General features: G+C 40.0%; 1 protein-coding gene across 1 annotated transcript in view; it reads left to right on the plus strand.

Annotated features, from left to right (window-relative positions):
* The first annotated feature begins 289 nt into the window (after positions 1-289).
* Positions 290-12,944, plus strand: part of LOC147621758 (pleiotropic drug resistance protein TUR2-like) — a 37,570-nt gene continuing 24,915 nt past the window's right edge. The window contains exon 1 of the mRNA XM_086822742.1: positions 290-970. Coding sequence (XP_086678868.1) covers positions 621-970 — 350 coding nt within the window. The 5' untranslated portion in view covers positions 290-620. The remainder of the gene's footprint in view (positions 971-12,944) is intronic.

Raw genomic sequence — 12,944 nt, forward strand, 5'->3', positions numbered from 1 at the left:
GTTTTTCCAGCATTCAATTTTTGTTTTGGTTTTTAATATAATTCTCATTCTGGCGACAAACAAGAGAGGAAATTTTCAAACCTATCTTGGAATTCAAATTTTGAAAGCTACAAGGTACCTAGGCACCTAGGCCTTAACCAATTTGCAAAGGTGGTTCACAGGCGCGCGACTTCCCAAGAAGTTCTCTCTGTCTCTCTCTCACACAGACTCACGAGTCACGACTTACGAGTACATATAAAGAGACACCGATACTCTCACACACTCCATGACCTTATCTCTATTGAGCCGCAAGCACCTCCTGCTCTGGTTTTGGGGGATTAGCACGTAAACCTTCTGCATGCATACAGGGTCTTTCCTCGGCCAAAACCAGATTTAGAACTCTTGCCATTTAAGTAAAATCCTCCTTGATCTTCTAGTCTTTCTCTTTAATCTACTCTAATCAATCTAGTAAACATTATGATGGGAAGCATTCTGTCTCTAATTTTCACTATCACGTAGCTAACCAGTCCATCTCCATTAGTCTACACTGCTAACTCGCTGCGAAAATCAGAGTCATAAATCATTCCTCTGATCAATCGCTCTAGCACCATCATTTGTGGCAAGTAGCTGAGCTGATTGAGATGGCCTCGTTCTCGAGCGAAGCTGGTGTTGGTGTCTGGGGAGACGCAAGGACAGCCAGCCAAAGAATGTTTGCGACGGATGACAGTGTTTTCTCGAGGCCTTCTAGTGCTCGGGGCGACGATGATGAAGAAGCTCTCAAATGGGCAGCCCTGGAGAAGCTGCCCACTTATGATCGGCTAAGAAAAGGTTTCCTCGACACTGTCAGCGAGACGGGCATGGTCATCCATGAGGAGGTGGACATTGCCAAGCTTGGATTTGCTGAAAAGCAGCAGCTAATACAGAAACTTCTGCATGATATTGAAGAGGACAACGAGCGGTTTCTCCTCAAGCTAAGAGAGAGAAGTGAAAAGTAAGTAAACTCCCAAAAATGCTTCTGATTTCAGGCTTCTCCTTCTTTCGCTGCATTGTGCGTGTGAAATTGAAATTTTGAACAAGAATTTCATCCAGTTATTACTATTTTTTGCGAAATAAGTGGTGGCATTATTTCTTCTCCTCTCAAGCTGAGGCGGATTTTTCAAAAGTTGAGCAGGTTCCAAGATAAAGTGAACCTGAACCCTAGGACTTGTTCCACCTACTCATCCCACTACAAGACAATGCTGCCATACACGCGTTTCATACACGCGATAAATTACGAACGCGTGTATGGTCGCGCTTGTATTTGAATAGAATCGGGCGCGTGTATTTTAGCATTTAAGTTCGCGTGTATATTTGCATTTATAAACGCGTGTATAAACGCGTTTATATACACGCAGTAATACACGCATAAATACACGATAATATTCATGGGGTAATACTCGCTATTATACACGGATAAATACACGCCACTATACACGGATCAATACATGGCAAAGAAAAACTGAAAAAAAATTGAATTCCTTAACAAAATTAAAAACTATTTTCCTTAAACCATCTCATAGTACATTACAATATACATCATTACACAATCCCACTACATGCATTTATAACAATGAAATATATTCAAAAATAAATCATGCATATGAGATGATAGAAATGTCATCAATTTAGAACATACAGTGACGGATTGGTTAGGGTTCGATCTCATCTTCAATAAGATCCATCCTTGCCAAACGATCAACATCAATATCCATTTGATCAATTGGTAAGGCTACAATTAAATTTATTCCACTATCGATATTCTGTACTCCATTGATAATGGTATCGATGTCCTGATCATCCTCATCAACATCACCATCATCCTCAATGGTAGGGTCATTCTCATGATCATGAGAAATGGCATGCTCATCCTCATTATCACGATCATCTCTTATTTCTTGATCATCGATCACAACATCTTCAATGGCATGTTCGACGTCATCTTCATTGCGGCTTGTTACATCCTCCATATGCTCCATATCAGTGAATGTATTATACATCACTTTGGAACGTGGTGCAATAGGGATGACGTACCACCATTTGATGTCATGCACCATTGGTAGATAGATAACCTACTCAAATACACACAGTACAGTAATTAATTAGCATATCAAAAGTCAAGGGGTACGCGAGCTTAGATATATATGTACATGAAACACATTAGTAAAAAAATGCATACCTACTCACATTGTTGTGGCAATACGAGCCTATCTTTCTTTGTTTGCCAGAACTTTGTAGAGTCAATAGTTACATATCCACTTGCATGGCGTTTTATCGTTGCATCAGGCCCTTTTTCTACCACGTTCATTTGCCATTTGACATCCAAAACATACACAAAGAAGCGACGAAAGTCAAGCCTAAATATGTCTTGGATTATGCCACAATAATCATCCATTTTTCCATTAGCTCCCTCAAAGCTACTAATGACACCGCAATCTTGTGTATTTCTCTTTTCATCAATTCTTTGTGTTCGAAAATGCTTGCCTTCACACCATATAGCATTGAACATAGTGCACTGGACCAAAAAAGAAGCAATATTTGTGTAAGCAATGTGAATAAATATTAAAAGCAAATCACTTACAACTAATGCAAAACATTAGTTCTATGTACCTTTGACATGCATCCTCGTGCATACTCCCATTCTTCTGCCGTGATATGCAGCCCCTCGTCGCTCTCTGCTCTCTCCATTTCCTCATGCAACCAATCAACATGGATATCATTCGGAAGTGTTGCTAGATGCTTAGGGTACGCCTTCCGAGAGCCATGTTGCCTCCGAAAGAGAGCTCTTTCTGCTTGCCTTTTTGTCTTTGCATCCTCATATCTTGTAACCCATCTTCTCATCACATCACTATTAAGGATACAAGTGAAATTGAGATCATCAATCAATGTTCTGTCAATTACTTTACTCTGTCCTTTTCCTTGAGGCACAATAGAGGTCATCCTCAAGTCCTCTTCATTGCTCCATAATCGTGGCAAAGAGCTGTCCACCTGACTAAGAAATTCTGAAATATATACAAGAGACTCTTGGCCCTTTTCACAAGGTTTGTTAAAACAGCTTTTTTCTACAATACAATCATACCAAAGATAAGATTTATAAAAACAAAGTTTAAACATGATTCAATTTCATATAAGCCAAACCGGCTCTCTTATTCTTTTCCTTTATACCGCCGATGATCTAGAATTCGGCCTTCCAGCCTCATGCTGGGCAAAACCCTACGGGACCATACACCTCATCGTCGGCCGCCGCTGGCGAGGACTCAAGCCGGCCTGTCGCCCTCTCAGGCTCCATCGCTCGATCCTCCCGCCCCTCAGAGGGATGTTTGCGCACTAGGGTGGGCTAATTCACCGCACTAGCCTGGGCCCTCAGAACTAGGCAGCATCATCACAATCACTTGCCTCAATCGGCAAACCTCATTCTCCCAATGGTATGAGGGATACCATGGGCCAACTCCGGGCCTTACTAACGTCTCCGCCGTCCGGCTATACAAGCACAAGAACGGGGCAGCGTCAAGGCAGGGAGAAGTTGTACCTGTACCTTAATTTAACCAGGATAACAATCCATTTACTCACTAAACCATATGACTAGGATCCATGTCACCTTCTTTAAGAAAACAATCTTTTTCACAAAGATTTTAGCATTTCAACTTGAAATTACGAGACATTCTTTATTAAGACATATGCTATTGCTTAAAAGAATACAAACTTTAAATGGTAAATCAATCAAATAGATCACTGTAACAATCAATAGAGAAGCCGGGGCCATACCTCAACCCCTAAGAATGATATATAATTGAAAAACAAAATATGTATATACCTTATAGAAATTTGTCGTTTATCGTTGCCTTTGCTCGTTATTAACAAGAGCTTTAGAATATAGAGTCTTCTAATACCTTCTCTTATGATTGAAATCATCCAATCATCTCCAAGCTTTATCTCCTCTTACTCATACTGTGACTCTTCTCTCTTTCTAAGATCTATGGCAAAATAACCTTCTCTTACAGGGCTACGGCATACTATTCTTTCTCTAAAAGAAAAGCTATGGAGTTTTGGTCTCTTCCTCCGAAAGACTAAGCTTCTTTTCTGAGATATTAGATAAGAATGAAGGGATATATGCATCTCAAACTCTAGGATTACCTTGAGGCTACTTGCTGTCTTCTCACAGTTTTCTCTATGTAAAGACCCTGACAGAAACAGCAAACTGTTTCGGCTATAACTCTCTGATAAAAACTCAGAATATGGTCATGTAACCAGTTAAAAGAACGGGAAGGCATCTGGTCTACAAGCCAGCGTAGGCAGAATAGGCAAAAACGTCTGTATATAGCCGCAAACGCACTATCTTTAGAAACGCGTTGTTTTTCCACATTTTTAGTATGCATGGACTCTAAATGTGTAAAAGTACTCTAAATATGACCTCTCATCACCTAAAATCGAAATTCTATTTTTGGGGATACTTATCTCTTTCTTATGTTCTTATTTCTTTTGAATTTTTGGAGCTAATATTTTTATTCTAACACTTTTCTAATGTTTCTAGCCTTATTGTCTCACTCTTTCTAATTACACTCTCTTTTCTTATTGAAATCTATATTAAAAAGAGACACATACATACATGGCTTGGGAGGGACGTTACAATCTCCCCCACTTAAAAGATTCGAGATGTCCTCATCTCGCGAGCTGGGGTAGTATCTAAGTAAATCCTCCTATCTCTTTCAAATTAAAATCTTCTTTTATCTAAACATTGTTCGTAAAGAGTCTTTTATTTCATGTGCTTGGCTCGTTTTGTTGTGCCTCTAAAAGGTCTTTATTATTCTAAAGTTAATTGGCCTTATTATCCTAATTTCATGCATCCATATACCTCTCAAATGCTATGAACCTTCAAATTCCTTATTCTATACCCCCCATGTAATATGGTACTTAACACATTATCATGGAAAAACATAAGAGAATCAATTCTTTATGCAATCTAACCTATAATAGTAGTTTCGTAATTTTAGTATCATCTTGTAGAATACCTCTATTCATCATGCACATTACTTCACATGAATCTTGCACCAATCCTCTTCTATTTACTCATAGAAATACTTGTTGAATTCGGTTATCTTTAACCCTGCTATCCCTATTTCTTGACCTAATTTTTGCTCTAGCTCATGATTCCTTGTAGCCAAGAGTGGACTTGACGTTCCTCTTGAATTAGGGGACCTCTTGAATTAGGGGACCTCTTCTTGATTAACATGGAAGGACTCATGTCCTTCTCGACACTTTCTATATAAAAAAACTTTATCACAGTCTCTGGCTATAACTATGGCTTCTGAAATAGAGGATGGTTTTACATTCTTAATGAGGTTATTCAAAGATAGATTAAGCTTCTAAATGAATCGATGGAGAAGAGTTACCTCATCCATCTCTAGAGCAAATCGGAGAAGTTTAACAAAAGTTTGGTGGTATTCTTTTAGGGTCTTTCCTTGTTGGGTTAGCTCCAAAAATTCGTTCATTTTATCCTCTCGAAATCCTGGAAAACAAAACCTTTCACAAAGGTGTACTTTCATGGCATCTCATAACTGATTCTAGCTCCAGTGGCTAGATTGACAACAATGCTTCTAACTTTCTAGCTCCAATGGTTAGATTGACAACAATGCTTCCAACTAATTTGGCATTTCGTACGATATTTAGACGCGAGCAAGGGTGAGCTTGCTTCTTTCATTGTATCCATTAAAAGTTCAAAACTATCAAATACTTATCATAGCACCACATTTGAAGGTAGTCAGGATTAATACATCTGAGATCTTCATTTTTTTTTTAAGAATTACATCTAAGATGATTGGTTTTCTGAAAATTACACATCTAGTATCTTGGGATTAACACATCTAAGAGCACGATTCTCTAGGAATTACACATCCGAGACCCATGTTTGTCTGAGACGAGTTCAAAATCTTGGATGATTGTCCTAGTGTAAAGCATCCAATGGATGGCATTCACACGTCAACTATTCAGACCTTAATGGAGTTATAATCTTAATAATTTATAATATGCAAGTTGATGAGATATATCCTGAAAATTTCTCTAAACAAGTTTCGGTCTATCCTTCTAGTGATTCAATCTCTCACTAGTTTCTTAATTTAATCACCCTATGTTTTTTCTCACAAAAGGTTTTCTCCCCAATCTTATTTCTCAAATTTATTGTACAAATATCTTGCGTGTGCACCCCCAAGATACAAGAACAATTTCATAGGATGATTGTCTCAACATGTGAGGATATTCAAACCACTTCTATGGCCAGTAGAGATGATTGATTCGTCCTCATATGATAAACAATCACTTGTTTTAATCCCTTGATAGTTAACCTTTGAAAAACAAATCCTAGGAACTAAGATCCGATCTGATACCACTTGTAAGGTTCCCCCCTTCCACAAATAGGGGAAACACTTAAGATAGTCCGCTAAGTCTAAACTTGGAGAAAATTTCCTACTCATCGACACCTTGACCATGCAGAGATTCAAGGATACGATTCATAGGTAAGACCTAGTTCTATCCCGCAGGGGGAGCGTGGTCTTCTAAAATCAAATCACCTATAGGGTAATTGATCACATAAATTGGGTAACTACTAGTCTTGATTCCTAGAGACAACGCTTTTTTCCTCATCCATGCAAGGCACAGCCGTTGGCCTAGTCTTCTAGAGTAGAATTACTCGAGAACCTATTTATCTAACGTAGGGCTTTCACTTAATATGTTGGAAAGCTACCCGACTAATCGGGTCCACCCGTCCATAGGATGGTGCCGTCGAGGCATTCCATCCTCCCACTTTCCACCCTACTCACGTGTCAATTTGTTTTCTAATTAATCCTACCACACTGTTTGACATAAATAAACATGTTCCTTAATTAAGGCCCTTTTCACAAGGTTTGTTAAAACAGCTTTTTTCTACAATACAATCATACCAAAGATAAGATTTATAAAAACAAAGTTTAAACATGATTCAATTTCATATAAGCCAAACCGGCTCTCTTATTCTTTTCTTTTATACCGCCGATGATCTAGAATTCGGCCTTCCAGCCTCATGCTGGGCAAAACCCTACGGGACCATACACCTCATCGTCGACCGCTGGCGAGGACTCAAGCCGGCCTGTCGCCCTCTCAGGCTCCATCGCTCGATCCTCCCGCCCCTCAGAGGGATGTCTGCGCACTAGGGTGGGCTAATTCATCACACTAGCCTGGGCCCTCAGAACTAGGCAGCATCATCACAATCACTTGCCTCAATCGGCAAACCTCATTCTCCCAATGGTATGAGGGATACCATGGGCCAACTCCGGGCCTTACTAACGTCTCCGCCGTCCGGCTATACAAGCACAAGAACGGGGCAGCGTCAAGGCAGGGAGAAGTTGTACCTGTACCTTAATTTAACCAAGATAACAATCCATTTACTCACTAAACCATATGACTAGGATCCATGTCACCTTCTTTAAGAAAATAATCTTTTTCACAAAGATTTTAGCATTTCAACTTGAAATTACGAGACATTCTTTATTAAGACATATGCTATTGCTTAAAAGAATACAAACTTTAAATGGTAAATCAATCAAATAGATCACTGTAACAATCAATAGAGAAGCCGGGGCCATACCTCAACCCCTAAGAATGATATATAATTGAAAAACAAAATATGTATATACCTTATAGAAATTTGTCGTTTATCGTTGCCTTTGCTCGTTATTAACAAGAGCTTTAGAATATAGAGTCTTCTAATACCTTCTCTTATGATTGAAATCATCCAATCATCTCCAAGCTTTATCTCCTCTTACTCATACTGTGACTCTTCTCTCTTTCTAAGATCTATGGCAAAATAACCTTCTCTTACAGGGCTACGGCATACTATTCTTTCTCTAAAAGAAAAGCTATGGAGTTTTGGTCTCTTCCTCCGAAAGACTAAGATTCTTTTCTGAGATATTAGATAAGAATGAAGGGATATATGCATCTCAAACTCTAGGATTACCTTGAGGCTACTTGCTGTCTTCTCACAGTTTTCTCTATGTAAAGACCCTGACAGAAACAGCAAACTGTTTCGGCCATAACTCTCTGATAAAAACTCAGAATATGGTCATGTAACCAGTCAAAAGAACGGGAAGGCATCTGGTCTACAAGCTAGCGTGGGAAGAATAGGCAAAAACGTCTGTATATAGCCGTAAACGTACTATCTTTAGAAACGCGTTGTTTTTTCACATTTTTAGTATGCATGGACTCTAAATGTGTAAAAGTACTCTAAATATGACCTCTCATCACCTAAAATCGAAATTCTATTTTTGGGGATACTTATCTCTTTCTTATGTTCTTATTTCTTTTGAATTTTTGGAGCTAATATTTTTATTCTAACACTTTTCTAATGTTTCTAGCCTTATTGTCTCACTCTTTCTAATTACACTCTCTTTTCTTATTGAAATCTATATTAAAAAGAGACACATACATACATGGCTTGGGAGGGACGTTACAAAGAGTGAGCCCAAATCCTTCAATTTGAGTATGCTTGTCAGTCACTTGCTCAGCTCGAACTGCTTGCCTAAATGCTGCTACATGGTCATATGGATCTCCCGACCCTTTGTACTTCTTTACCAGTTTCTGAAGAGTTGATGGCCTTACTTGTCTTGAATACTCATCATAGGGCCTACGGCCTCTCACTCTCAGTGGGAATTGTTCCTCTCTTTGGTAAGATGGTCCACATGCATCCCAAATTGGTGTGGGTCCCCTATTACCTGCCTCACCAACCCCTTCCAAAGATCTTGTTACCCGCATTTCAGGAGGTGCATTTATGGGAGGCCGAGTTGGCTCCCCTACCCTCCGATTGTCATAGTGAGAGAAACGTTGTTGTGGTGTGATCTGTGGTTGCACTTTTGGTGTAGGATAATATCTTGGTGCTAGAGTTGGGCTACTTGCAGTGGTCCACTTTGATGTTGAGGGTCCCTCTCTAATGAACTCTCGTAGGGGAGGAGCAGCAGTTTCTCCAAGAAAGGCTGTCTCTCCTGGTTTAGCTGTATTTGTTGCGAACACTTCCATGAATAATGGTTGTCCTTTCCACGTGAGCTCCCGAATCTCCTTCCAATCTAAGGTTCGGTATTCATTGGCCCATTTATCAACGATTCGGTTCTTGTATTGTGCAAGCTTCTCGACTACCACCATAAGTGCTAGAGGAAGATCTAGCTCTGGCAATCTAGTTGTGGCATAATATCCTTCTAAAGAGTCCTTATAGACCTCTTGAAGTGGGTCATCCTGTAAGACCTTTGTCACTGGAATTTGTCATACAAACTCCCATTGGTTCTCAGCCCCCTGATCCATTTTGCTCTTGCCTTTCCTATCCCTTTCCAAATCTAGATCTACAAAAAGTAAATCATCTATGGATGGCTTTGAGGACTGGGCATTGGATGGTCCAAGCATGTCCAGCTCAATGAGCCAATCATCTCTAGACTCCCTTGCTCTGGAAAGCTTTGATAAGTCTAAGAACTCGCTTTTAGAGAGCTCCCCTAATTTGTCTACATTCTCTGGATGATAGGTGACTTCGTAGAGAACAGCATCTCCACCCATGTACACGTTACCCTGGTCATTGACTAGAGGTGCTCTATCAAGCTCTGAGAAAAAGTCTGCGATCTTAACAAGATACTGTTGTTGTGGATCCCTAAAGATCTCAGCTCCTTGAGCATTCGTGTAGACATATTGAAGTCTCACATTGAGTGGTAACCCCATGGTGTCGGCTTCAAATGGATTAAAAGATCTTGTGGGTGTCCTATTTGGGGCTAAGGGATGACTATTTGACGGCCTTAGATTGTCCATGGACAATGAGCTAGTTGTTCTGGAAAGGGTATCAGATTGGGATTCGAAAAAGGTTTCAGCAATATCTGCCAAATTTCCTACCGATTGGGTCCCACTTTCCTGCGTAGGTACTCTCTAGAAGGTGCCCTAGGCCCTATGGCAGTGTCTATATGACGTCCCGACCGCAAGTGCATAAGGTCAAATTTTAAGGTTTTATATATATATATATACATATATTTATGTATATATATATATATATTTATGTATATATATATATATATTTAAACCCTATCTAACCACTAAATGCAACTAACATGAATATGTGTGTAACTATCTATTTTATTATTATTATTATTTTTTAAATTATTATTATTTTTTACTAATTACACAAAAATACTAATTATGCACAAAATTACAAAAATTTAAAAAAAAGCAAGTTACACTAATTATGCAAAAGAAATTATAGAAAATTAAAAAAATGCAGATTTTGCAAAAAATATGGACTCAAAATAAAACACATAAATTACAGATTTTCTTTTCTTTTCTTTTCTTTTCTTTTCTTTTCTTTTCTCTTTTTTTTTAAAATTTTTTTTATTTATTTCTTTTTTTTCTTTTTATTTTTTTTTAAAAAAATGCAAAGAACAAGAAAATTTTTTTAAAAAAATACTGGCGCCTTATCCTTCGAATCGTGCGGCCTCCATTCTGCTTCGCTCGCCTTCACGTCCTTCGCCTTCGCCTGCAGCCCCTTCACCTCCTTCATGCCCCTTCTCCTCCTCTTCTACACAGCCTGCACTCGAGAAGGGCTCTCTGCCTGCTGTTGCTCTCAAGCCCGCCTCTGTGGGCTGCCTGCGGGGCGGCGGCCAGGCGCCCTCCTCCGCCTCAACCTTCTTTCTCTTTCTTGCCTTCTTGCTGCCGGCCTTCGCACCTCCTTGCTTACAGTCAGCCACAGCCTGCTCTTTCTTCTGCCAGCCGACCTTTGCCACTACACGGCCCTTCACACCGCCCACTTCTCAGCTACAGCCGCCTCAGCACCTTCGCTGCCCCTCTTCCTTCGCCGCCAGCAGCTGAAGTCGCCCCAGATGCAGTCGCCTTAGCACCTGTCTTGCTGCCTTCGCAACCGCCGACCAGTCAGCTTTTTGCTGCCGGCCTTCGGCCACTTCACCTTCACGTCTCCTTCATGCCTCCTTTGCTGCGGGTGAGGCAGAGGCGACCAAGTACTACAAGCAAGGTCACAGCTACCTCTCGCCGCCTTCGCAGCTAACAGCCAGTCAGCTTCTTTTTCTCCCGCCGGCAACACTGTAGTCGCCTGCTCACCCCACTTCCTACGTTGGCTATTACAGCCTTCTTTTTTGCTTCCTCAGTAGTAGCTGGCTTTGGCCACCTTCACCACCACGGGCCAGCCTTCTTGCGGCCGCCTTCGTCTGCTTCACACCTCCACTGCTGCGGCGGGTAGAGCATTATGCATTATGTAATATTGCATTAAGCACAAGTTTAATGCGTAATAAATAAGCTCACACATAATGCAATGAGCTTAATGTATTATTCAAATTTCATTTCTAATCTATGAACAAAACATGAACACAACAATGAAAACAACCATGGAAAGCATATACATGAATGAGAAAACATTAGCGGGAGTAGATCTCAACCGCACAAGTAAGTACTAATCTATTTTTTTCTCTTCTAATCACTAGCTCCGAGATTCCACACTCATGCTAACCCTAAACCTAAAAACAAAAAAAAATAGTGGTAGTAATGCAAGCTTCTCAACCGGTTTTGAGTCTTCTCCCCGGCAGCGGTGCCAATGGAGAGACGGAAGACTCTCTCACTTGTAGCATGAGTAGTATGATCCGTGTGTAGCTCAATCCAATGGGATTTGCATCCCTTTCGGAGCTAGGGATTCAACCCGTACCGGTGCACGAAAGCTTATCCACGAATGGAGAAAATGCTATGAACACCACTACCTTGACATAGACTTTACACACACAAGCTCAATCTTGCCATAACTCATTCACTCATCATCGCACTCAATCATGCATCCAATACAAGAAGAAAGCTAAGCTAATGCATACACAAGCTCAAAGTATACTTCATTCTCAAGCTCTTACTTCCCTAGCATGCACACAAACCTTGAAGCTTAATGGAACTTGAAATAAACATGCATTCTCAATCACTACTCAAGCAATGCCTTGCCCATGGATAAGCTACAAGCTATGGATAAGCTTAAGCTTGAATCCACTACCACACAAAGCCTAATAGAGAATCCACAAGCATCCACAAAGAAGCATGCATACTAGAGAAATAGAGATGAGAAGAGAGAAAAACCTCATATCATTGCATGGAATTAGAAGAGCATTGCTCATACAATAATGTAGATGGGGAGAGAGAAGAGCTTGCACCTCTATGAATAAGAGGGAGAGCTAGTCTCAAGAGAGCTCAAGCATAAGTTTAGCCCAATGTGTCCATAAGCTCTCAGATGAGCCACTTTTTATATAGAGCCCTAAATAGGAATGTCAAGTCTCTTGTTTTCCTGCTTGCATCTTTGTGTTGCATCCTTGCATTGATCAGCACTCGTCACGCAAAGTTCCTCTATCTTGCTGTATATGTTCCAAGAGTGAATAAAGTTGAAATCTTTGTTCTTGTCTTGAGTCTTGCTCTCTTTGAGACTTTTCTTGGTGGTTACTCTTAATTAAATTTTCTCTTAGTCTCATATTCGTGCATCTTGCGGAGTTACTCTCAAATTGCGAGATGAGGGCATCTCGCATTTTTCAAGGGGGAGAGAATGTAAGATTCCTCCCCAGCATCTTTCCCCTGTAATCAATTCCCTCTTCAAAAATATAAAAGATCTTGTCTCTGCCTGTTTTGACATAGAGAGAGAAAATATTCTAGAGAGAGAATATTAAGATTTTGAATATGTTTAGATAGAAAAATTTCTCATCTTATTGAAATGAATTCCCCCGAAACAGAAATTCAAAAAGAACTTTCCAATGTGCAATTGGAATTAATTGGAAATGGGTATAAAGGACCTTAGCCTAAGGGTCTAGATTTTCAAAAAAATTTGGATTATAGTCCAATTAAGGTTCCTGTGGGCCAATAGGATCAATCCATGTGTGGGGAGGAGATAAATCCAATTTGTAAAA

Source organism: Cibotium barometz, chromosome 29, assembly GCF_041138505.1.
Source record: "Cibotium barometz isolate CiBa-2024 chromosome 29, ASM4113850v1, whole genome shotgun sequence".
In the NCBI taxonomy this organism is placed as follows: Eukaryota; Viridiplantae; Streptophyta; class Polypodiopsida; order Cyatheales; family Cibotiaceae; genus Cibotium; species Cibotium barometz.